Source organism: Xyrauchen texanus, chromosome 40, assembly GCF_025860055.1.
Source record: "Xyrauchen texanus isolate HMW12.3.18 chromosome 40, RBS_HiC_50CHRs, whole genome shotgun sequence".
Taxonomy (NCBI): domain Eukaryota; kingdom Metazoa; phylum Chordata; class Actinopteri; order Cypriniformes; family Catostomidae; genus Xyrauchen; species Xyrauchen texanus.
The window spans coordinates 32012433-32040309 of NC_068315.1; the positions used below are offsets into that span (position 1 = coordinate 32012433).

Genomic DNA, 27877 nt, shown 5'->3' on the forward strand with positions numbered 1-27877 from the left:
GAATACAAGTACATCAGAGTCTCTAATTTGAGAAACAGACTCCTCACAGGTCCTAAACTAGCAGCTTTAATGAACAATATATGCCGAACACTTGCATTGCTGCAAGTATTCTTGGATTAACAGAAAGTTTATGTAAAATGCGCATGCTCATTAACCTTGTGAATAAGCCACACCCCACTTGTTGTCGTCATACTCGGAACTCCGCCCCATGTCAAAACAGTGCCACATAGTGAAGCGCAAACGTAAAGAGATACCTGGAACATAAAAAGGAGCATAGCAAAGAAAAAAGAAAAATACTTTCTGCTAAGTGAAACTCAAAGAAAAATGTTTCAAAAAATAAAGAAACATCTCAATTCTTGTGTTTCGTTTACAACATACATTGTTTTTGCAGTTAAACACAGCTTTGTCTTTTGCAATAGTTTATTTAAATATATATATATATATATATATATATATATATATATATATATATATATATATTTTTCAAACAAGGTATCATATTGTCTCCATCTTTCTTACATATCAAAAAAACATGTGCTGCACAGGAAAGGCGAACACAATGACATTTCTGAGATAGCCCAAACTTTACAACATGAAGGAGTCTGTTCATCAATGTTCAGCAGTCATTTCTAACCTGTGGCCAGCAGGGGAAGTCACTGTAGTTTTTACACACAAACAAGTTTTCAAGGAACAGTGACAGCAGATCCTCCCTAGCCTCCACAATGATCGCAAAAAGCAATGTGGCAGTACCATGATAGAAAGACTTAGTTGAGGAAGGTAAACAGCTAAATAAAAGATATGCTTTCACTTTTAGATAAGACAAAAAAATGCCGATGCGAGAGAAATGTCTCTTCAGATTTATCGCAGTTCTCATTCTCACCAGCAAGTAGCGCTCTTCAGCTCAACCGTCATCGTAGTGACGTCATCAGGGTGATCCGTTGAACAGTTGGCGGAAATTTTTGAAATCCAACCGAAGAGTCGACGAACATCTACACAAATAAACTAAACATAGACGGGTAAATCTATCCCATTGTACCTGTTAGATCTGTTTGCGTAGACATAAATCTGGAGGCTAGTTCATATAAATCAAGAAGATCGTACTATCTGAGGTATTGTGCTCAACTACAATTTTGATTTCTTTTCTAACATTTTAATTAACCCATTTGCTATCGATTTAACCTCATTTACCGTATTAGTTTCAATAGAAATTATTTATTTTTTCATGCAGTTTGTGTTTAATAATGGCTTTCGTAGATTAATTATTACTTGAAAGGAAAACGTGAGCAACATGTTAAGGGATAGTTCACGCAAAACGTGTCAATGAACGGTTTATTATGATCAGAAAGATTTTAGGATAACATTTGCAAGTGTATATATTAGGTAAAGTGTATATTTTCAGTCCTGTATCTCGTCATTTTTCAGCATTTTTAATTACATTTTTGTCTTCACTCGTCATTTAAAATGTCATGAATGACATTCAATTTTTTTTATTATATTATATAAACACTCCTGACATTATCCATTACTTACTGCTGTTAGATACCTGAAAACCCTCAGGCACATGTATTTTTGTTACTTCTATTGGGTTTTTATTTAATAATTTTTTATTTACTGACCGATTACTTGAGCTATAGCTTAAAAAAATTATGCAATGGTTTCTAATTGTGTTATATAACAAGAAGTACAAAAACAATGCTAACTCAAAACATGGGACATGACCCATCATGAATATGAATATCAGTGGACTGTTTTACCCATTTCTGTTAGTTAGTAATAATGCACATCCTCAGTTTCCAATATGAAGTACAACATATGATAGGTAGTAATGTCAATAACAGCATGCTTTTTTTTTCTGTCCAACATATGAAGGGTTTATTTTACAGGTCAAGATGAGTCGGAGACCCAGCAGCCGATATTCTGAGATGCCCATGCGTGTGACAGACAGCAGAATGAGTCTGATCAACGCCACCCCTCAGAAGTACAACACTTTTAATTATATTATCATACTGGCATTTTTCTTCTCAGTGCATATTAGGGCAGTTGTATTGGCTTGAATTTCCAAACCGATATGACTGTCTTTCATCCAACTAAGGAACACAAAAGAAGTTAGGCTGAATGCTGGCCTCAGTCATCATTCACTCATATGGCAGGTTTTTTTATTCCCTACACAATGAAAGATGGTGACTGAGGTTAACATTGTCCCTAACATCTTTTGTGTTCCACAGAAGAAAGTCATACAGGATTGGAACAATGTGACGGTGGGTAAATAATGACATCATTTTCATTGTGGGTGAACTATTGCTTTTAAAAAAAAAAACTTTATTAAAGTATATTTAAACTTTGGTCATACATGAATTATGTTACTTGTTCATGTCTAGTAAGGGTTTGACTGATGTATTGACCTGGGCTGCATTTCCCAAAAGCATTGTAAACCTAAGCAGATCATAGAAACCATTGGCGCCAATGGTCTCTACGATCACCTTATGCTTGCGATGCTTTTGGGAAACGCCAATATATTGCCATATTGAGATTATCGCTATTGGATGATAACTTTGCCTGATTGGTCGATTAACCGAAGTGGTCATTCCACCCAATGTCCGTTCCAAAATGTACTTTGCCTTCTCAATGCAAATTTATTTGTGAATTCAAAAATTATTTTGTGAATTGAGTAAATATTGAGTAAAAAATATTATTTGCTGTAATTAAATGTGTCCGTCTACCACCCTGTTCTGTAGATAAAAGCATTGGCCATTAAAAATTGCATACATCAGTCAACTCCTACCTATATCTTACCTGACATGTTTGCTTTAAATTCATTACAGTAAGGACAATGTTTTTGGCAAGCTGAACATACCTAAACCTCAGTCGAGTACATCTGAGCGGCGAACAAGCTTTTTTGGAAAGTGAGTCTTCATTTGTCAATAAATTGTAATTGTTGTATTTTTATTTTCTCTTAGTGTGCTCTTGGTTTTGCAACTCATCATTGTGCCTTTTAATCCCGGATCATGTTGTAAATTATTATAGTTGCTCATCATGTAACATAACAGTGTGCAACCCGCTCTCTACCTGTATCCACAGAGGCATTGGGGCAGGCGGTCAGAGGAATAGCATGTTTGGGGCTTATGGGGGCTCAGAGAAGATGAAAGACCCCAGACCTCTACATGACAAAGCTTTTGTCCAGCAGTGTATCAAGCAGCTTTGTGATGTATGCATGGTTCTGATAAAATCAACACAATTACCATACATTGCTGTAAATGTCTTTGGGCTATTATGGAGATATTGTTAGATGTAGACAAGCCTACAAGGGTCAGACTCAGGAGGCCTTGTAGGGGCCGGTTCCACTTTTTGGTTTTCAATTCACAACGTACTTTTTTCATGACTTTCGATTCCATTAATACCGACGTTGACGAAACAACATACTTAAGCACACATCACATCCATATAGTCCGATTCTTGACCAAATAACTCTTATGAGCATGTTCTTGTGAATCTAAAACCTACTGTGTGACCATTGTAGTGCAGCTCCCAAAAAATTATGAGCTTATGTGCTGGCTCTTTTAGTGAATCAGAAACACTTATAAATCAGTTGGTTGGAGCAGTGAATTTCTCTTATTGATGCCCAAGTAATGACTTTTGTCATGTCCGACTGAAATTAGAACTGGTTCTCTTAGAAGTAGTCTGATATATCGGTTTTACGATTCATCTGTGCGGATATTTGCTTTTTGGAACTATCGTTATCGGCAAAAATCTATGGCGATAGTTGCCAATAGTTTTTTCAGCATTTTGGCATTTCAAAAATTAAAGTCTCAGGTGTGTTTCAGGCTTGTTTATACTTAATAGACCTGTGTTATGCAACAAATCTGACTTTTTTCTGGTTATTTTGGGGATTTTGGTTGAACAATAAATTTCATCTGGGATTTTATTCATGTAGGTCATAGTATTGTTTTTTTTTGTCGACATTCTATAAATCAATTAAAAAATATAAAATAATTGGTTATCCGCCTTTCCCACCACCTTAGTTATCGGTATCAGCAAAATCCACTATCAGTCACCTTTAGTTTCTATGTTATGTTATGTTGTACTTTAGGCTTGCGAGATTTCAATTAGGCAGTGCAGTTAATATGATGGGTTGTTTATATAATAATGTGTAGTTAACGATACACTCGAGTTTTGTTGTTATTAGGGGAACCAAAAAAAAAGTAGAATATGTTATCACATTTTTGTTTGTTAGAATTCAAACATTCATTAAAAATCCTTGGTTCAAATTTGTGGGAACCAAATTAATAATTTTTAACCCTCATTCTCTAGTTCCTTGTGGAGCGGGGCTTCCCGGGCAGCATCACAGTGAAGGCTCTCCAGTCACCATCCACTAAAGAGTTTTTAAAGATATATGAGTTCATCTACACTTTTCTGGAACCCTCCTTTCAGATGCCCACTGCCAAAGTTGAGGAGGAGATCCCAAGAATGCTGAAAGATCTGGGGTAAATCTAATAGTAAACAGCAAAGGGTGATGGTATATCATAATTTTTTTTAAACCACAATGTGGGCTGCATTTACACTGTCAACTAATTCTGATATTTTCACCAATATTTAGTACGGATAAAATTTTGTTGCATGGGTGTAAACAGCAAAAACACTTAAAGTTGCAATATGTAACAATTTTCATGTAATAAATTTTTTTTTTGCCAATGTCTGAACGGCTTGTAACACAACTTAGGGTGCCTATTAAAACCTGTAGACTGATTTTCATGTGAAGGGAGCAGATCGCTTTTGCCGGGAAAATCCAAAGGATGTAAAGATTATGCTTGCTCCAAAGAGCCTTGCCTCATAAATTAATAGCTTCTCTTCCGGTATTCAACCACGACCACAAACTGCAACACTAGGTAACGTTATCTTAGAGATGGAATCCAGCAAATATCCGGCTCCCAGCACAACACCGACTCCTATTCATACTCCGAGTAAGCAAAAAAATTAATAAAAAATGTATCCACTGAATCCCATCTGGCTAAGCGAGAATATGATTGTGGTTGAGTGAAAACTAGAGTGAATATCGGCAGGACATTTGATTCCTGGAGGTACCTTTGTTTGGTTTTGGGGATCAAAAAGACCCTGAATTTGTGGTGTTCTTATTGGACAGATAAGCTTACATAACTGCAAAGCATGTGAAATATAGCGCCATAAGGATTGATCTGTGTAATTTTAGCTAAACTACAATATCACTTGAAATGAATGCTAGACAATGTTCAAGATAATGCAAAAAGACCCATTCATTAGTGTAACGTAACTTGGTTATACAGAAAATATATAAATTCTATTATTATAAAACAATAGTGCATTGATATATCAAAATGACAGTTGTGATGGAATCACATAAATACTGAATTGTGTCAACATATAATGTATAGTCTATTTTATAAACAGCTACTGTCATTATCCACCAAATTTAGCTAACAGCTATTGATAAAGCTGGCTAGATAGCTAACGCTGATATAGGTTATTGTATATAAATGCAGTCAATGTATCATGCAAAGAAATTGATTACATCAAACTACAGTCTTGTATAGCCAGACGCATATCCACACATTGTTTTAGCCCAATAAATATAATATGCAGTCTCAAAGTTTGTATTTAAACAATCATAACTGTAATTTTAATTATGTTACCTCATCTGTCAGCATGATGCCGGTGAATCGCGTTCAGTCTCTTGGTACATCATTGTTTTGGTGGATGCTCGCTCTCCCTATGGAGTGTGTGCACGAGCAACAGGTAGCTGGCTGCAGTTCACTTAACGGCCACAGGTGTCATTAATAACAAGGGTTTCTGAATCTTACATACTGCAACTTTAAGAGATCTGATTTTTTTGGCTTCCGACTTGAGCCATTTGAAATTGTATGGTTTTAAATCGATACATATCTGATGTCTGGACATCTGACCAAAATCTAAACACTCCTATCTAATTATCCTTCTATTTCTGACATTAATATCTACAGAATTTTTTTTATTTTCTTTATAACTGTGCATGTATAACAATGTTATTCTCAAAGTGAGATGTCAAGCTGCGAGGAGACAAAAATTACAAATATAGAAAGAAATATGCAGAAATCAATACAAAAACAAGTGTTTATTTCATTATATTACATGTATGAAATAAGTGAAATGCAGTGGAATAAAAGGCAAGAGCTAGCCTGATCCATTATTCCAGAAGAGATTAGCGGTAAAAGAACAAGCGTATTTTACATTATCTGTAACCACATGTACAGAAGAATTCTGAAAAAATGTGGGCTACAATTTATGTGGCATTAAAAAAAAAATTGGAATATAGGGAGAATAATTACCTCAATCAATGATGTGGATATAAATGTGGTCAAAGTTATGCAAGTCATTACTTGGAAGTGCTCAGGTTGACTAATGAACGCATGCAAGGGAATTCTTATATCTGAGTCGTGGAGGGAGTTACTTGTATTCTTGTTGTTTATCTATATTTCTAAGAGCAGTTGCAAGTAAAATAATGGCATGCTCGTTGCTAGGACTGCAACACATAGTGCTGATTGACAGCCTATTTGTTTTATTAATGTAAACGCAGTTGGTTATGTCTTAAGTGAATGTAAACAGGCAGTACAAAATATCGGTTATGGTCAAATGATTGGATATGTGCATTCCAGCCTTGCAGTGTAAATGCAGCCTACTGTATGTATTTCCTAATCATAGAGATGATTGTGGTTCTGTTTCAGGTACCCATTTGTGCTCTCTAAAAGCTCCATGTACTCCATTGGTGCCCCTCACACGTGGCCTCAGGCCCTTGGTGCTCTTATCTGGCTCATTGATACAGTCAAGGTGAATTTATTTCTAGAGTAATATATTAATTAGGGCTATTTGTCCTATTTGTAGTTTGTTTATGTGAACTGTATACTTATTAGAGGTTGACCAATAGTGGATTTTGTCAATACCGTTAACAAAGGAGGTGGAAAATGCCAATAACCGATTAACTGGCCTATATTTTTGCAATTAGTGTCTTTCCTTACTATGACATGTAACAGACATAGAGGCTACACAAGTCCAAAATTCATACAATCCCAGATGCATTTTAGTGTTTAAGCAAAATCACAAAATAACCAGATAAAAAAAATCTGATTTGGTGCATAACTTGGGACTTTTATCTATGAAGAATCCCATAACACACCGGGGACACTTATTTTAAAATAATGGAGACTTAGTGTGGTAACAATGCTCTATATTTAAGTATTTACCAAATTGATTGCCTATATATTTGCCAGATAAAGGGTTTTGTATATATTATATGCATTTCATCAGATGAGGTTTAATGAGGAATAAGATTTGTTTTTCATAAGATATGAAGTTGGAGACACGTTGCATGTGCTGGTGGGGCATGTATTCATATAGTTGAATTTTTATTTGCATGCCCTCACTTCAATATTTGATTATCTAAACAAAATATGCACTGAAGCAAGGATAAAATCTATATGAATATTGTCAGTGATGAAAGATGTATAATACAGCGAATTCCCACTTAATTGCTAATCATGGATAAAAACAAAAACTATCTGCAACTATCAGCATATATTTATGCCAATAACTGATGTTGTCAAAAAGCAACTAGCACCGATTAATCGGTAAAACCGATTTGTTTTTATTTTTTTATATATATAATCTGCCTCTAATATCTATGTTTACTTTGTGTCTGTATATGTATACTTCTAGTCTTTCCATAAAGAGCTGGGTCTGGAGAAAGTCTGACATGTTTTGTTTGTCCTTGCAGCTGTTCAGTGGTCTGAGGGACCAGGGCCTGCTGTTCTCTGACTTCTCAGATGAACTCTGTGATCTAGAGGAGGGGGCCGAGTACAACAAGGTACTGATTGTATTGACAATTTCAGCCCTTAAAGGCCATTTTATAGACATCACACTTTGTAACAGTTTTTATGTGTTCTGTGTGTTATCTCTTTAGCTCCTAATAGAGTACTGCTCTGATACGTACAACAAGTTCATGCAGGGAGCAGATGCATATGATGATGAGGATGAAGAATATCTGAATAAACTGAGTAAGTGGCATTGTGATGAAACACTTTTTGGACAGGAACAAGTTAATGGAAATGATTGTAACACAGGGAAACTGTGTTGTAGGTTGCATTGGAGCATGTGTTCAGTGGTCTTCATTTATGGGTCTGTGTGTGTGATTGCCTCTCAGAGAAGCTGTATAATGTGGATGAGGCGCTGTTACACTCCCAGCAGGAGAAACACGGGATGTTGATGGAGCATGTGGAAAGACTTGAGAGGGAAAACCAAACTGTAAGTGTATTATTGTTTCACTTTCAATCAGTTTTTCTTTTTTTTTTTTACAAATGTGATTTGGGGTTATGTACATAAAATAATGTTTTTGTTGTTGTTTCATGACAGTTTGATAATACTTAAGTCAGGCAATATGCAAAAAAAAATATTTTTCAATACTATAATAAGCTTTTTTCAATACTGATAGGATCAAGATTTCTTCCCCGACAGTTATTCACAAACGGGAAACAAATCTATAACAAACATTTATCAATGCGTTCAGTACCTTGATTATTTTTAACTACATTTTTTATGTATTTCTTGCTTTAAACATTCAAAAATGACTCCGCTACAGTGACTGCTTGTTCCTCTCATTTAAAAAAAGAACCCTCTTAAGCCATTTCAGAGCAAAATATGTAAATGAGTGTTCCTACAACTTCAAGAATGTAAATTCTTGATAAAAAAACATTTCACACTCAATATATTTTTTTTTTTTATTTGTGCAATAACAACAGTGTGGGTATGCATAAAAATAAAATAAATCACAAAAAGTCCCACCACCGTGTCCTTTCCACCACATCTTAAATTCTGTATGATTCTCAAATTCTGCGTTTAATAGAATTCTGTGGTGGAAATGACATTTCTAATGTTTTTGAAATAAAATGGAAAAAGGTTTGGACATTCAACCCAAGTTGGCACAGGTGCAAGACACAATCCAATCAACTGATTACTGCTCAGAATATTTTATTGGCTCACACTTGCAACGTTTTGACCATTAGGTCTTCGTCAGGCAAAACCTTAGTAGAAACACTCTTTTTATTTTTTTCAGCCTAATGATGGCCCTTTTTTGTGAAAAGTGTCACACTGGCCAAAAATTTATTGAGGGCACTGTCGTTTTTTGTTTTGTGTTATTATGTGTTTTTTTATTTGATGATATATTTTGAAGCATTTTGTGTTTAGTTGCTAAAAGGTGTTAAACAAATGTAAGGATATTTTGTATGCGACATTTAGAAGGGAATTTAGGGTCTCAAAATATGTGAGCTATGATCTAAATTAAACTGTCCTTATTGTACATTATTAGGTAATGAAATCTATAATTAATTAGTCGTGTTCGACAACCATTATAAATTAGATAAATGACAAATAACTAGATTATTTGTCTGAATAAATTCTCCACCATTAAAATCGTAATACAACGTCTCGTTGTATTCGCTCATAATTTCTACTGTAAGGAATTAGCTTTAATAAGTGAATTATGACTAACCAGCACCCCTATTTTTGAGAATTTTCTGAAAATGACATACCCAAATACAAATGTCTGTAGCTCCTAAACCATATGGTCCACATTCATAACTCTGATATTTTTTTAAACTAGACACTTGAAACTTTGTTACCCAAGAGTCATATTAATTCAAAAGTAGCATAGGAACAGAGTAAAACAAGGTCAAATTTACATGAAAGTGACTCACGATTTCTATGAATGAACTTCATTTAGGGAAAAATGTATCAGACTTCTATGTTAAAGGCCTGAAAACACCATAAAGATAAAACTGAATGTCTGACCATGTTCTGATTCAAATTTGAAGATGATACTCCCAAAAATGTAGTTTCTGTAAGCTTTTATTCAGGGAAAGTCTAGGCGTCCTTTCCAAAAGGCCAGTTGGAGACTCCAAATGGACATCTGGTAACCAAATGACATAAGGAGTAAACACTACATACTACATACATGTATATCAATTCAGAACTGTTCTGCTCATCAAACCACACAAGAAAAAATGATTTCAGCACAACATTTTAACAAAATACTCTTTATTTTGAACAATTCTGATAGCAAAAACAGTGAAACAAAAAAAACTCACTTCATGTATGCATTTCAAAAGTGATCGTTTTACAACTAATTAATAAATTATATAAAAAGAAAACAACATTTGTAATTGCAACAGTGTTTTTACTCAAATAAATTACAATAAACTGATAATTATAATAAATATCCAATTACTAAAGAAAAAAAAAAGCAATTACAGTATTTACAGTATTTATGTTGATCCAAGGCAGTCACTAACAAGGTTTGTTACCAACTGGAAACCAAAGCCACTGAAAGACAGGAAAGATAAAGATATTTTTGTTATATTATATGCATCATAAATATAATATGTGTGTGTGATATAAATATTATGTCTTTATGTATAATATACAGCTATCACCTAGCTACTCGTGTAGCCTCGTGTCTTTGCTAGTCATTTTATAATCAAAAACATGATATGAACAGAAAAACTGCCCATACTTCATAAACATAAAAACTCAAGACGATGTGTTTCAACTTACCGATCTAATACGGGATCAAGTCCATGGAGAAACATCTCCTCTTCAGCCGAATCGACACTCGACAGCGTGCTCTCTCTGTCTAAGATGTCGGTTTCTGCGTCTTTCTGCTGTTCTTCGTCGCTACTCCTCATTAACTCCAAAACACTCTCAACACCACAAAAACTCCTCTTCAGTCGAAGATCCATGATGTAGATTGTTAGATATAATGTTAGAATAAATCCGCGCGTTGAAACGAGTTCCGTGTAGCAAAACAATGGTACAAACTCTGCGCGCTGTGCGTAAAATGACGTGGACGCACTTGTATTAGACCTATGTATTAGACAGATCTTCTGAGGTAAACTAAGCAAACTGTCAATCACTGCAATCGTGTTTTAGTTGGTTAATACTCCCATCCATCAAAATTTTGCTGACCAGACATTGGGTGGCTTTTATCCAATCAAAAACCGAGGTGTGAGAGTGACAGGTCCCGCAGCCTGTTGGTGCGCTCCCTTCATATTTTGGTCATTACAGAGCCTGTGATTGAAGGAGAGAAACAGGGAATGGCTCATTTTATCGGAAACAGTCCAAACAGTCCAGAGATGGTTTTTGAACATTGGAATACAAATTAGAATCGATATTTCATTGAAAGTGAACATGATGGATTACTCTAACTGGAAGCGCTCATGAAAACTGAGGAGGATATTTCGGTTTTTTTTCCCTATTTTTTTGTTGTTTTGGATTAAAAAGTGGGATGCATTTTGAAGAGTAGACCCTTACATTGAAATGTATGCTGGTGTTTCTTGGATTCGTCCGGACTGATCTGAACCATAGGAGATGAAAGATGAGTATTGCCGTTCATTTTGTTCATATTTACAGGGTCGGTCTGTCAGCATTAATTTAACCCTTTCCTCTCTGGTGTATTGATTGCAAAAACAAGTTCAGAACGTGATTTTTGAGTGTTTTAGCTATCAAATGATGCATAGTTTATGATAGTTGATTGAATATTTGTTATAAAACAAAGGTAATAAAATTATAAACACGGCCCGCCCACGCCCCCCTGCGGGTATAAGGCGTTAATTAGTCATAATTCACTTATTAAAGCTAATTCCTTACAGTAGAAATGTGTGGCTTTGTGGTGTTTCCTTGTGTTCTTTGTGTTGCTTGGTTCTTGGCGCTTGGTCAAAAGTTCGTTCTGTCGATGTTTTGGACCTCTGTAAGATTGAAGAGTTATTGTCTGTATGAATGATGAGGTTGGCTTTGAAGCGAGGCCTTCTCATGGGTGTGTGAACCGTAGAGAGTGATGAGCTTTCTCGGAACGTCGAGTCCTCAGCTTCCTTGGACCTCACATGGAATGGATCGGGTTCCGACGAGATCCAGAGAAGACCACGAGGGAAGAGTCGGAGCGAAGTCTAAGCGGTTAGACGAGCAGAAGATGAAGCTTGTGAAGACAGAAGAGGAAGAGATGGAAGAGAAACGTGTTCTTCCTGTTTGGAAACATTTGAACTGAAATTGTCTGCATTCCCAAAGGTGTCCTGCGAAGTGACTTTTCAGAGTCACATGGTCAACTGCGCTGTCTTTTCCGACAGTTGATTTATGGTCCTTTTGTTTCAGATTCTTACAAATCTCCCATTCAAAAATAATGCATATTTAATCATGAACTTTTATACCTTAAGAATGGTGCAAGAGACATGATATTCGTTGTCATCAGCTTCCTCCATGTAACGAAGCATGCGTTTGCATATCAAATTTGACATTCATTAATATTTGTAACTGTGGAGCGGTGGGGGGCGGGGCCGGTCCCCAATCAGCCTGATGAGGCGCGCGAGGGATAAAGGCGGCCGGTGACGATTGTTCGAGAGAGAGAGAGAATTACGGACATGTCTGTCATGTGTGTTTGTTTATGTGTTTTTGAGTTTAAGTTTCTCATTAAAATATAATTTATGTTGACAAGCCGGTTCTCGCCTCCTCCTTGCCCATCCTTCAACTGTGTTACAGTAACAAAACATGAAAATCCCTGGTTACAAATCATACTGGTTAATTCATTGGTTTTACAACATGGATAAAACATTACACACATTTTAAAGAGATATATCAGGCTATAATCATTAATTTGTCAGTTATACAAGTTATCACCGTTCAAAGCAATTTTCAGAATTGCCTAGCAAGCCTAGATATTGTATGAATTCTGGATTTAAATGCATTCTGTACATTTTAGAAAGTTGATTCAGCAAATTAATTCAAGTCAATTGTATTTGTATAGCGCCTTTCACAACACATCGTTTCAGTGCAGCTTTATATAAGATCAGGCATTAACAGACGATAAAACTAATGTATATAATGTCGATGAATCATCATTGTGTAATTAGATAAAATATGATTGTTTAAATAAGTAATTAAATAATAATTGTATTAATAATCCCAGCAAGCTGAAAGCGACTGTGGCAAGGAACTCAAAACTCTATAAGATGTTGATTAATGGAGAAAAATAACCTTGGGAGAAACCAGACTCACTGTGAGGGCCAGTTCCCCTCTGGATAACATCATGTAAATATTAATTATGTATAGTTAAAGTCATGGTTTAAAATTATTAAACTATGTGTTTAAACATCGATTTTGTTTGAACTGTAAGATTAATGACCGATGTCTTTGAAGTCCATCCTGGATTAACTGCAGAAGTTCACATAGGTGCAAATGTCCTTGTTAATTGGCTGATGAAGGCTTTTGTTGGCAATTGTTAGTCTATGCATTCTATTTCAAGATCGTAGTCCATCAATAGACCGAGGTGATGCAGGCAGAGATCAGGGATGTGAAACGCAGTTCAACCTGGCTGGTAATTTCGGTGAGGTTCTGTGTGGTCCATCCTAAATCCAAGGTTCAGACAATGGCATATGAAGTATCCCATGTCTTATGGTTGGAGTTGGCATCAGTTAATCCTCTGAAGCCCATCATAATAGACTGAATTGATGTTTGGCTGGCACCGGCTGCATTTAGTCGTCATCATTCAGCGACACGTAGCAGTGGAGTCCAACACGAAGCATGAATGGTGCTGGATCCAGTCGGATCTGGTGACCTCAGGATAGGAGTCCCGAGGTTGAGACAGGGAAACAAATTAAATAATATAAGCATAGATGCCATTCAGTTTATTGCAGAGATATAAATCATGATGTTTCTGGTTCCGGCAGACTAAACTAAAGCAGCCTAATTGTGCGTTGGAGGATAAATTAGGTGTATGCCTGGCTAAATAGTTTTTAGAATTTTGTGATCGTAATGAACGTGAGGGAATATAGCATGGTTTGTCACTTAAGTACTGTGGAGCTAGACCATTCAAAGCTTTTAAAATTAAGACAGAATTTAAAAATTAATACGGAATTTAACAGGTAGCCAATGTAACGATGATAAAATTGGGCTAATATGATCATATTTCTTGGTTCTCGTTAGCACGCTGACTGCTGCATTTTGAACCAATTGAAGTTTATTTATTAATTTTGCTGGTCATCCTCCCAGTAATGCATTACAATAATCTAGTCTTGAGGTCATGAACACATGAATTAGTTTTCGGCAGTTTTCAGTGTTTCGGCATCAGCAACAGAGAGCATGTGCTGTAATTTAGCAATATTACGCAGCACAAGAGTGATTATGGCGATAAGTTGGTCCTGTCACATTTTGTCTGACTCCAAGAGAGTTGAGAATATCGATAAATGCTAATCCCAATGTATCATTTTCATTATTTATGTGAATGTTGAAGTCACCAACAATTAAATCTATCTACAGTAACTACATGATCTAATAAAAAAATTAGCAAATTCACCAAGGAAATCAGAATACGGCCTGGGTGATCTATACATTGTAGCAAGGACAAAAGACGACAGAGATTTATTATTTTTCTGTGACGGTCACATTAAGCATTATTAGTTCAATTCAATTCAAATTTCAATTCAAAAGTGTTATTTCGGTCCACAAATACAATTTTCCATAATAAATTTAAATATACATAACAACCGAAAAAGGTGTAGGCTGAAGCCTTTGCTTATTGTGCCTACCCTTTTTACATATTTATCTAATTTATCACTTTTTTCAGTGAATTTGATTCATACAAGATAAACAAAATCGTAACATAAGACATTTCACAAATGTGCATACATAACATTCAGACATTGTTCAGAATATTTTAAATATTATATACAAAAATTATTCATATTGAGGTATATAGTTATTTATCATCCTTTTTTAAACATTTTCTTAAATTTACAAAGTGAACTACACATTTTTATTTCCTTGTCACAATTATTCCATAAGTTTACCCCTTTCACAGATATACATCTAGTTCAAAAGACATTTATATCCTGTCCTCTGAGTAACACCAAAAACTTCACTGTAAATTGTAGCAACACCTCCTCCTCAACCCTTCAGATGTGGCTCATGTTTATTACGATAACCTGGGGGAGTAGATTCATTTAAACTAATATATTCATCCGGTTTAAGCCAGGTTTCAGTCAAACAGAGTGCATCCAATCTATGATCTGTATTCATTTCATTAACAATTAGTGCTTTGGTAGAAAGAGATCAAATGTTAGTAGCCCTATTTTTATATGATGTGTATTTTTAATTTGTTTGTTTTGTTCAAGTTTGACCTTTAATTAAACAAATTCTAAATGATTTAGTGAGGGTATTGTGTTTTGTAGTTTGGGGAACAGACACAGTCTCTATGAGATATCTAGGTGATACAGTCTCTATGTGTTGTAGTTTATGCGACCTGTCTGACGTCTCAAGGCAGCTAGCAGACGTTCGGATTAACCAGTTTGTCTGCTTCCTGACCTGAGCCCCATTTAGTCAAATACTATCATTATTAAGACTATGAGCCAAATTACTAGAGGAGAGCAGCACCTTCCCTGGAGGGATGGAGTCCGTCTCTCTTTAGCAGGTCAGGTCTACCCCAAAAAATCTTCCAATTGTCTATAAATCCTATTTTATTCTTCAGACATCCAGCCATTCAGTGACACTAATCTACTATAAACCTCGTCACCACGACGAGCAGGGAGGGGACCAGAGCATATTACAGTGTCTGACATCGTTTTTGCAAATTCGCACACCTCTTTAACATTATCTTTAGTGATCTCCGACTGCTGAAGCCGGACGTCATTAGTGCCGACATGGATAACCATTTTTTTTAAAAATCTACGTTTAGAATTACGGTGACTTTGTGTGAGATGCTTCTAGATTAATGAATGTCCTTTTTAAGATACTGTTTGCTGATCCATGGTCACAATGTCATGTGATCTGATGAGTCCAAGATGGTGGCCAGATGTGCGACTCACTGGCACCAACGTCTTTACATTTATGACGTTGTGGAATTCCAGTGTTAAGATGAGGTAAATCCTAGATTCATAACATGTCGTTTCAATTATTCTGCATGTATAATACTACTTAAATGAAGTTATTATTATTAGTTAGTGTTTCCAAGAACATGCATAAAGATTCAAAGTTTTTACTGAATGTTTTTAGTTTACTGATTGGAGTGCGCACCTTATGTGTGATGCAGCTTTTGTCATCGGCACAGTCTGCGTTGACTGTCCGTGTGCAACCTACATTTTCTCAACATGTGGAAGGTCCACATCGGTGTGCATCAAGGGCACCTGCCTTTCACTGTACTTTAGACCTGCGTTCCAACTCGCAGGGTCCCTATTCAGTGTTCACTGCTCCTTGCTCACTGAGCATGGGATATCTGTCAAAGTCCACTTTACTTAACAAAATACATAAATTTTGTAATACCCTGCAATGTCATCAAACACAGACAACGCTTTAGTCGCATAGATCACGGGTTTCAAGTAAGATGAAGTAATATACTTATAAATATAATACAAATAATATGACATCCATATATATACATTTATATAATATATCCACGTGTATTCTTGTAAAAAAATTATTTTTTTATATACAGTTAAATGACTGTTTCTATTTAATATAAAAAATAAATGCTATTTGTTTGTGTGTCTTTTATTTTTTCAATTTTCTCCCCAATTTGGAATTCCCAATGTGCTCCAAGTCCTCGTGGTGGCATAGTGACTTGCCTCAATCCGGATGTGGAGGATCTGAGACCGTCAATACACACATCTTATCACGTGGCTTGTTGAGTGTGTACCGTGGAGACGTAGCATGTGTGGAGGCTTCACGCTCCACACATTATAGCGACGCAAGGAGGTTACCCCTATATGACTGTACATTCCCTAGCAATTGGGCCAATTTGGTTGCTTAGGAGACCTGGCTGGAGTCACTCAGCACACCCTGGATTCGAACTCACGACTCCAGGGGTGGTATTCAGCATCAATGCTTGCTGTGTGTGTGTGTGTGTCTGTGTGTCTCTTAACCATTATGGTATCATTTTGTTATAAAATGGATGTTATGGTTAAATCTAATGTGCTTAGCACTCGGGCGCAACTGCATAGAGAGCCTTAAAAGTATCCAAAAGAGTGTCACAAAGATTAGTCTTTGTGCACATTAGTGCTATTTTATTTGCAGTCAAAAAAGTATACTATACTTTGAAAAGCAACGTGGTCAACCAGATCGGACCGTAAAAAGATATGTACCCGGACCTTTATACAGCATAACATCCACCAGACTTGAGAACTAGAGTCAGGTCATTTAGGACCAAAGAGTTCTGGCTTATTTGTGGCAGCATATAACCTGAAAAATAATACTAATGTTACATGCATTATAGAACAAGGATAACAATGTTCAATGCAACATAATGACTTGAAGCAAACACATACAAATAGATGATATGCAAACCTATAACGAATATTCCACGTTTTATGTATCATATACTGTAAAGTTTTTAATGCACTGATAATTACAAATAAAATGTCATTTTCAGACAGATAAGCCCCATGTGTTAATCAAACAGGGTCACCAAATTCAAACACTTCTGCTGAATATACAGTATCTCACAAAATTGAGTACACCCCTCACATTTTTGTAAATATTTGATTATACCTTTTCATGTGACAACTCTGAAGAAATGACACTTTACTGCAGTGTAAAGTAGTGAGTGTACAGCTTGTATAACAGTGTAAATTTGCTGTCCCCTCAAAATAATTCAACACACAGCCATTAATGTCTAAACCGCTGGCAACAAAAGTGAGTACACCCCTAAGTGAAAATGTCCAAATTTGTGTGGCCACCATTATTTTCCAGCACTGCTTTAACCCTCTTTGGCATGGAGTTCACCAGAACTTCACAGGTTGCCACTGGAGTCCTCTTCCACTCCTCCATGACGACATCACGGAGCTGGTGGATGTTAGAGACCTTGTGCTCCTCCACCTTCCATTTGAGGATGCCCCACAGATGCTTAATAGGGTTTAGGTCTGGAGACATGCTTGGCCAGTCCATCACCTTCATCCTCGGCTTCTTTAGCAAGGCTGTGGTCGTCTTGGAGGTGTGTTTGAGGTCGTTATCATGCTGGAATACTGCCCTGCGGCCCAGTCTCCGAAGGGAGGGGATAATGCTCTGCTTCAGTATGTCACAGTACATGTTGGCATTCATGGTTCCCTCAATGAACTGTAGCTCCACAGTGCCGGCAACACTCATGCAGCCCCAGACCATGACACTCCCACCACCATGCTTGACTGTAGGCAAGACACACTTGTCTTTGTACTCCTCACCTGGTTTCCGCCACTCACGCTTGACACCATCTGAACCAAATAAGTTTATCTTGGTCTCATCAGACCATAGGACATGGTTCCAGTAATCCATGTCCTCAGTCTGCTTGTCTTCAGCAAACTGTTTGCAGGCTTTCTTGTGCATCATCTTTAGAAGAGGCTTCCTTCTGGGACGACAACCATGCAGACCAATTTGATGCAGTGTGCGGCGTATGGTCTGAGCACTGACAGGCTGACCCCCCACCCCTTCAACCTCTGCAGCAATGCTGGCAGCACTCATACGTCTGTTTCCCAAAGACAATCTCTGGATATGACGCTGAGTACGTGGAACCTGTCCTGTTAAACCGCTGTATGGTCTGGGCCACCGTGCTGCAGCTCAGTGTCAGGGTCTTGGCAATCTACTTATAGCCTAGGCCAACTTTATGTAGAGCAACAATTCTTTTTTTCAGATCTTCAGAGAGTTCTTTGCCATGAGGTACCATGTTGAACTTCCAGTGACCAGTATGAGGTAGGGTTGCAGCGGTAAATCTCATACCGTTGCAACCCTAGTATGAGGGAGTGTGAGAGCAATAACACCAAATTTAACACACCTGCTCCCCATTCACACCTGAGACCTTATAACACTTAAGGAGTCACATGACACCGGGGAGCGAAAATGCCTAATTGGGCCCAATTTGAATATTTTCACTTAAGGGTGTACTCACTTTTGTTGCCAGCGGTTTAGACAATAATTGCTGTGTGTTGAGTTATTTTGAGGGGACAGCAAGTGTACACTGTTATACAAGCTGTAAACTCACTACTTTACATTGCAGCAAAGTGTCATTTCTTCAGTGTTGTCACATGAAAAGATATAATCAAATATTTACAAAAATGTGAGGGTACTCACTTTTGTGAGATACTGTATGTATGTATGTAAATAAATAAATTGTCACACATTATACATACATTTGTATGTGTACTCACTTTTGTGAGATACTGTATGTATGTAAATAAATTGTCACACATTATACATACATTTCTGCATATACATGGTGAAATTATTTATTTTTCACATATCCCAGCTAAGCTATTATGATCAGCCATGATACCGCGCCCCTGGAGCAGATAGGTTCAAGGGCCTTGCTCAAGGGCCCAACAGTGGTGTCTTGGTGGTGTTGGGGCTTGAACCCCTGACCTTCTGGTCAGTAACCCAGAGCCTTAACCGCTGAGCCACCACTGCCCTGCCTGTGTATATGTGTGTGTGTGTAGTCTGTCTAGGCACTTTTACAAGTTATGTGGGAACTGTGAATTCCCTATTTATTTTCAATGGGAGAGAGTTTGGGAATGTGCTTGTCAAGCAAGTTCATGAGAATTCTACTGCATTATCATGCAGGATTTTTTGCAACACACATGCATGATAATTAAAAATCAACCTGATTTTAATCAACCTGCATTTAGCTTTTTAACTGATTGTTACCTTCAAAACAGTCTGATATCGCTCCTTCTTCCCTACTATTACTTTAAAGTGAATGCGTGAGTGATTTTGCTCACATCAAATGTCTGCCCACCAATCACATTTATTTAGGCTGTGTTATATTCATGGTTAAACTATTTTATGGAGGAATAATACCATTTATTGTGCTTTTAAAAGCATTATAAACATGATATCGTAATCAGAGACCAAAGCAACAACAATTAACTTACTCTGGTCAAATGGGCACAAACAGTTATGAATGACACAGAAAGGGGATTGAACCTGGCAGCATAAACTTTTTTTTAAACTTTTTCCCTTCAATCTCACTTGCTCCACATCTGTTGCTGTCTGAAGGCTTGTGTAATCTGAGATGGAATCTGTATGACAATCTGTATTTATATAGTAATGATAATTGATTCTTACAGTACATTCTGTAATCAAAGTGTTAAAAATTTCCTTGCCATTTTGTTTCATAGATGTATTTTTACACGCCTATTAAACCACACAATTTAATGATATTTGTTTACATTTTTTGCATAATTTGACAAAATTACAGTTTGTTTGGAAAAGTCAAATACTCTGCTCAAAAGTGATATTTACCTTCTGAAACATGTTTAATCTCAAGCTTGCTCTTTACCGACACTTGTCAATCTTTTGTCAATTTTAACAGTTACCTTTTGAAAAGTACCGGTACTAAAGATAAATGATTGACATTGAAGAAATATCCAAATATAAAGAAATGAGATATAATATTTGTGTTTGTTTGTGTTGACAGGATCGTTTAACTGGTAAAAGAACAGAGAAGCTCAGACTGCAGGCTGATCTACAGAAGCTGCAGAATTATCGTTGCACTCTCGAGGCCCATAAAGCTGGACTGGAGAATAAAGCTGCAGGACTGGCTGAAGAGCTTGAGGCTTCCGGTGAGAGCAGAGAAAATAACATGCCACCATTCCTGCTTTGGCGTAATAAATACAATACAAGACATGAAATTAAATGTGGAAATATCTCTCTATTGCCTGAGCAGAGATGCAGTTAGAGGGCCTGAAGCAGGAGAGGACGAGATTGCAGCATATCCTGGAGAACCAGAAGTTCACTCCGGCTGACATAGAGCGTATTAACAGAGAAAGGAACGAGCTGCAGCTGATGGTTCAGAGTCTGAGCCAGAACCTGGAGGAGGCGGAACAGCTGGTGTGGAACGAGGAGGTCAACCTGTCCAAATCCAAAGAGAAGGTCAGGATCACAGAGCCAAACTGTTGACTATCAGCAATAAGTCTGGTCCACTTTGCAGCTTATTCTTGCCTTGAACCACCCACTTAGACAGTAAGAGGCTGTTTGACTGACATTCAAAACAACCAACCAGTTTTATTTTTTTACATACCATTTTGGAGCTGTTAAAGTGGTTTAATGCAAATTGATGATGCCACAAAGTGGTCTGTCTCAAAGGAATAAATACATATTATCTGTTGCTTCACATATATATTGTTGGCGTGTATGTTTGTTACGTTAAATATGTATTGATTACCTTGGTAATCCTTCATGTTGTTTCAGGCTGAGTTGAAGGTTGCTGAATTCAATAAACTGGGTCGTAAGCTGAAGCTTATCCCTCAGTCAGCAGAGAACGCTTGCGGTCACGACTTTGAGATCAGAACAGACTACAACGCTATGACCATCACACAATACAAGACACAGATACAGGTACACTAACCTACTCCACAACCAGCCATAACAGCCTTTGATTAAAAGTTTTGCTCTTTTTCTTTTTATGATTAAGATTTATTTATTTTTTTTCATTTGGCTTATTCATGTAGAATCCTCTGAAGAACATGATGGTTGACGTGGAGGATGAATGCAGCAGACTCACTAATGTCAAATTGAGTTTAGATGAGACTGTTGAACAGGTGTGTGACGGTTATTCTACCTTTTTGTTCTGTTGCTCCACAGGCCTCACATCTGAAAACTAAGTCTGTCACACATTGAGTAAAATATTGAATGATAATTAATTTCATAATGGTTTTGTAGGGAATGCGTCTAAGAAAACTACAAAAATACGCAAATGTGTAATTGTTGGGTTCAGCATTTTTAATGGTCACCATTAAAAATGCTGAACCCAACAATTAGCGTCACTGAGCGTCACGCTCAGTGTTAGGTAAATTATAATTAAAAAAAAAATCCACTACAAATGAATAATTACTTATAACTTTGTAATTGGTTTACTTTGATAATTGCCTAATTAGTTAATCACATTGCTAAATACCTTTTTTTTGCCCATTGAATTCAAAATAATGACTATTTTTCCTCCATTGTCGCATGTAAGTAATATACTCGGCACCACACATTTCTCACTTACAATGTCTTGTAAAAAAAAATTATCACATCATCTACACTCCATACCCCATAATGACAAAGCAAAAACCAGGTTTTTGATAACTTTGAAAATGCATTAAAAAGAAAAAACTGAGATTTCACATTAGAATAAGTATTCAGACCCTTTGCTATGGTACTTGAAATTTAGCTCCAGTGCATCCCATTTCTCTGGATCATCTTTGAGATGTTTCTACACTTTGATTGGAGTCCACCCGTAGGTGAAATCAAATTCAATTGATTGGGCATGATTTTTTTCTTTTTAATACATTTGTAAAGTTATCAAAAATCTGTTTTTTGCTTTGTCATTATGGGGTATGGAATGCAGAGTGTAGAATTTTTTTTTTTTTAATCATTTTTAGCATATGGCTGCAACATTACAAAATCTGAAAAAAATGAAAGGGTCTGAACACTTTTTGAATGCACTGTACATGGGAACATAATTCATGATTTAAATATTATTGTAGAAATATTTATAACACAAGTAATTCAATTAAAAATAATTACCTTCATTGAAAGTCAGTAACTAATCTGATGGCAAGAATTTAAAATGTAATGCGTTACACTACTTTTTGACTAAAGTAATTCGATTACAGTAATTATTTTGTAATCAGGTTACACCCAACACTGGTGATTCTCAATGTGTATAGCATATATACACACACACACATGTTTTTTACTCCTCTTACTCGAATCCGCCATTATTTACTACAAAGTACATGCGTGAAAGAGAGAAACACCTGCACTGTGTGGCTCTGATCAGTTGCTAGAAATCACACGGAAAAGAGTGACACAAAATATCATATTAAATAAATCCATTACCAGCGTTACAAAAACTTTTAATCATATTGAATTATTTACATATATTAACTTCGACAGCTTTGGTAAATCTTTTCTAACATGGTAAAGATACAAATACAAAAGTAGTGAAGTTGATCATGTGACATCTCAAATATACTATAATAAACTATGCATTCATGGGGTGAATGAAAAATAAACTTTTGTTGTTTTTCTTTTTATGTGACGTCACACTGGTTAGCCCACAAATAGTGACATTTCATTGGTGCAAAATTTTCCTTCACATAATATATTAAACATATGTTCTGATTGGCTGCGAGTTCTTTTTTTTTTTTTGGACAGACAAACTATTTGTTGCTGGTTAAGAGACAATGGGTCTACAAAGTTTAAAGTGTGACTGAGATGTTCAGTATTTATTAAGTCCTTTTGTTCCAGGTGAAATCCAACATCTCTGATAAGGAGAATGACATAAAACAGTTAAAGGAACAGATTCGCAAAGTTGACCAACAGCTGGAGCATGACATGCAGGTAACATACAAAATTCATGGAATTATTAAATAGATTTTTTTAAAGACACTTTTTGTTGTGGATTGACACATTTGAAAATATCACTCACTGGGATTGAGCTAGTTATATGGTATGTGTAGGAAATGGTCCAAGATGAGGAGAAGTGGGCAGCTGAAGTGGACTCTGCTGAAACTCACAAGAAGCGTCTGGAAAAGAAAGTGATGGAGGGATGTGAGAAAGCAGAAGAGGAACTCAAAGCTGCCCAACAACAGTGAGCATCTGTCTGTCCTTTATTTACACTTCATTCTTCACAATGTATATCACCTGTGTAGCTCACTTTATATCTCAACTTCTCCATCAGGTATCACGTTGTCGTGCAGGAGACTAATGAGGAGAACCGCATGGTGTTCAAGAATCTGACAGATATCTTCACCTCTGCAGTCAACCACCTGTGTGCAGTTGAAGTACGAGATGGTTTTACCTACTCTCACGAGTTACACACAGCCTTAAATTTGATGTGTACCATATAGAGAATAGGAAAGGTGGAAGATTTTGAACCTTGAAGGAAATTCCAAATCCTTTTATTCTTAAAACGTTAAAAGTGAATTCATACTGCCCCAATAAACATGGTTGTTGGATTTTGTTGGATCAGTGTAAAGGAATATTCTGGGTACAATACAAGTTAAGCTCGACAATCGAGAGCATTTGTGAGATAATGTTTTTTGTTACAATGTTCTGAGTGACTCCAGCCAGGTTCTTAAGCAACCAAATTGGCACGGTTGCTAAGGAGGGTAGAGTCACATGGGATTAACCTCCTCATGGTTGCGATTAGTGGTTCTCACTCTCAATGGGGCACGTGGTAAGTCGTGGAGAGTAGCATGAGCCTCCACATGCTGCGAGTCTCCGCAGTGTCATGCACACCGAGCCACGTGATAAGATGCGCGGATTGACGGTCTCGGAAGTGGAGGCAACTGAGACTTGTCCTCCACCACCAGGATTGAGAGGAGTAACCACGGCACCATGAGGACCTTCTAAATTTGTGGGACTTTGCATTCCAACATTGGGTGAAAAGTAGAGATGCACCGATCGACCGGCCAGGGACCAGAATTAGCCGATTTTCCGCATGCTCAGCCGGACCGGTGATCGGTCCGTCTGAGCATGCGGAAAATCGGCTAATTCCGGTCCCTGGCCGGTCGATCGGTGCATCCATCACTTTCCGATTCCAAGCCGGTCCGTTTTGTTGCCAGCGGCGCAAGCAATAACGTCACAGCCGCACTTAAACATGTCATTGGCGTGGAAGATCTTCACTATGAGTGAAGAATACATAAAGTTCGAAATGTGTAATAATTGTAAGGCCAAAGTAAACCGTGGGGGAACCACCAAAATAACTTTCGGATCAACAAACCTAATTAGACATTTATAACACCATCACCCAGTTGAAAATGCCCATTTTAAAAAAGAAGCTAAAAAGTGAAAGCGGCTAAAGCTAGCCAGAGCTCAGAGCCAGCCACTAGTCAGCAGCCTCTCCTATCATTCCTTGGTATGAGCAACGAAAAGACCAAAGCAATTACGAGGAAAATTATGGAATTCATGGCCCTGGATGACCAGCTGTTCTCCATAGTTGAGGACAGAGGCTTCAGAAATCTGATACATTTCCTCGATACAGAGTAGGAGGTACTTTTCTGATGTCGTGTTGCCCGAGTTGTTTAATCTCGTGTCATGTAACACACGCAGCCTGTTATCTGTCAACATTTGGGTACACAAATCCGGGAGAGGGGAAGGGGGGTGCTGGATGGCAGAGGCAGGCTAAATACATCCAAATTGTGCCGTTGTGATTTAACGTAATTTTTCCCACCGTGTCCGATATTAAAATCAGTGCGACACACATTGCAAAAGGCGTGGGCATTGTCGATATGGCTTCGGGATATGAAATTAAATTCTTCCATCCAGCTGTTGTTAAATGTACATGTATATATTTATTTTCTTTTCACCGGAGCACCAGCTGAGTCTTCCTCTCCCATCTACTAGTGATGCTTGATTTAACATCCTGCGTCTACTGCCTGCGCAGATATCAACAGCACAATTGGGTTGTAGGTTGCCAGATTGAGGTCATACATGATTTGTAATGTGTATGATATGTCGATTGTGTGAGTAGGATGCGTTTCATTCAAGATCTGGCAACTGGACACCTTGAAATAATATATTGATGTGATTATTCATATAGCGTGCTTTGGGCCATACAAATTTTGGGAGTTCTTTTGGGAGAAATAACAAATGGGAGACTCCCGGAAAAAACGGGAGTGTTGACAGATATGGTTACAAGCTGTTCCCGAAGCAGTGCTCAGTTTTACAACTGATATTTGGACATCTAACGTAAGTTGAGCGTATTGGACAGTTTTTCAGATCTTTGGAATTGTTTTGTTAGACGAGTAATAAAGAGAAAAAAGTCCATTTATAAAAATAATGGAAAATGACATCTGTTATATAAATCAACTCATTTGCAGTTAATTGTTATTTCTACCTCTTTCCAGTCACAGAGCACTTTATTTTGAGAGTTGTTTAAGTGAGAGAAGATCCTGTAACTTAGTGCAGTTTGGGTGAAATTGTAATGTTTAATAATTTATTTTATTATGAAAATAAAATGTTGCATTGAAGAAAGGTAGATTTTGTTTGTATATGCGGTCAATAATAGTTCTTAGAAAGAAAATTGGAAAAAATCGGTATCGGCAGGTCACACTTGCAAGAAATCGAAATCGGCCAAGAAAATTCAATCGGTGCATCTCTAGTGAAAAGGGGTTTAAAAAGAAAAGGATAGACTAATTGAAATGATATATTTGGTAATCAGCATTATGCAACAAATGCTGTCAATTAAGCTTAACTTGTATTTAAACCTAAATACTACAAACTCTGGTGATTGTTGTGGAAGTGGGAAAATTACAGTTATATTTCCCAACCTTCTGAATAGAACTGCTAACTTTAGAATGCTTGAAATGTTGGTGTTTATTTGGGGAAGTGGTGATTTAAAAGACCTCCATTTTGGTTGGGGGTGTCACACCTAACAACTGTTTTTGCCTGAATCTCATTCTGTTTAGTGAAAGGTCTGTCATGCTTGCTGATAAAGAATGGAAAAGGGGTGACAGACTAAACGGCTGACTGTTTTTCAGAATTTTTCTCTCCGATTCCTTGTCGATTGAAGTTTGCGCAATAACAAAAGGAGCTGTACATAAACACTTAGAATTTGGAAACAATTCATGGAGTAACTTTACTCTGTACAGCATCCCCGAAAGGGACAAATACACAATTTCACAAAGTGGTACATTCATACACAGCTTTAGTTAGAAAATAATCCATATTTGTGAAACGCAGACTGTTTTCCCTTGCTTGTATTTGTTTGAAATGCCACCCCATTCTTGCTTGTGTCTTTAAACTTTGTTTCTATGCTTTGCAAGGTTATATGACCCACATGTTTGTGTCAAACTTACTTGTAAACAGGGGTTAATTATATGTTTTGTATTTGTCTTGTAGAAACACTGCAGTGAGCAGCTGAAAAGGTTTGATAAGTTGAAGGAAGTCATGCGTGAGGATGAGGCTGACATTAAACAACTGACGGATCTAGTGGAAAACTTCATAAAGAAAGAACAGCTTTTAATGTCTGATGGCTCTGATTTGTAAATAGTTTTTCTATTAGACATTTATCCTGATGTCAAGTTATAGAACTGTTTTGTAATGTTAAGAAAAACATTTTCAATAGAGACAGAATCATACTTTTGTGTATTTTTCCTGTTTTTACATGTTTGTTTTCTAAAAAAATTTATGTTTTGAAAAATTGTGGTTCCATTTGCTATGTTTGTTTTCATGCAAGTTTGTTTACACTGCTTACATAATTACTTAAGGTAATGTAGTTTTTAAAAATGCATTGTTAGTTTTACTTAAATAACTTAAATAAAATGTTCTTCATCTGACTTTATTGTCTAGACAAATTTTGATGCTGGCTTGACAAAGAAACTAATTACAGTAAGACAGATAGACCCAATGATATGGTAAAGAAATATGGTAGTGGCCCTCAAAGGGACCCCATGACTCTATAACATTATGCTGCTGAGATCTAGAAGTGACCACAAAGGTAATTGGTATGCTGCCCTGTGTCAAAAGATCCAACCTCTCTATGCTATTCTGGTGCTGATATAAGTCAGTGGAATCTAGGGGCCCTCAGGGATCCCCATGTTGAATACAAAGGGACACTATGCTATCACATGTTTAAAGAGCCAATCCCCATATAAGATATTCTGGTGCTGGGAAATGGTAGGGGACCCATGGTCCACACAAAGGGACTCTGTCACATGCTAAAAGATTCAACCCCACGTCTCTACAACATTCTGGTGATGAGATATGCCGTTAATATGCAGTTGCTAGGGTGTTAGTGGATGGATAAATTGATAGGTGGATTGAGTGAGACAGAGAAAGATATACAGTAAGATAGATAGGCTAGCAAGCAACCTTTAAGTGTCCTAAG

General features: G+C 37.0%; 1 protein-coding gene across 4 annotated transcripts; it reads left to right on the plus strand.

Moving 5' to 3' along the window:
* Positions 1-945: 945 nt before the first annotated feature.
* On the plus strand, positions 946-27236 carry ndc80 (NDC80 kinetochore complex component). 4 transcript variants are annotated; one of them, XM_052113098.1, is made up of 17 exons: positions 946-1016; positions 1884-1978; positions 2823-2903; positions 3079-3205; positions 4309-4481; positions 6732-6834; positions 7778-7867; positions 7964-8057; positions 8204-8304; positions 20474-20618; positions 20723-20928; positions 21247-21393; positions 21507-21596; positions 23293-23385; positions 23505-23635; positions 23726-23828; positions 26890-27236. In XM_052113098.1, exons 2-17 carry the CDS (start codon positions 1890-1892, stop codon positions 27034-27036), a joined length of 1920 nt encoding a protein of 639 aa, XP_051969058.1. In that variant the 5' UTR covers positions 946-1016; positions 1884-1889; the 3' UTR covers positions 27037-27236. The 4 variants fall into 4 exon arrangements, with proteins under 4 accessions (XP_051969058.1, XP_051969057.1, XP_051969056.1 ...); XM_052113097.1 differs by having other exon boundaries at positions 948-1016; positions 1870-1978; XM_052113096.1 differs by having other exon boundaries at positions 956-1109; positions 1870-1978.
* The last annotated feature ends 641 nt before the right edge of the window (positions 27237-27877 follow it).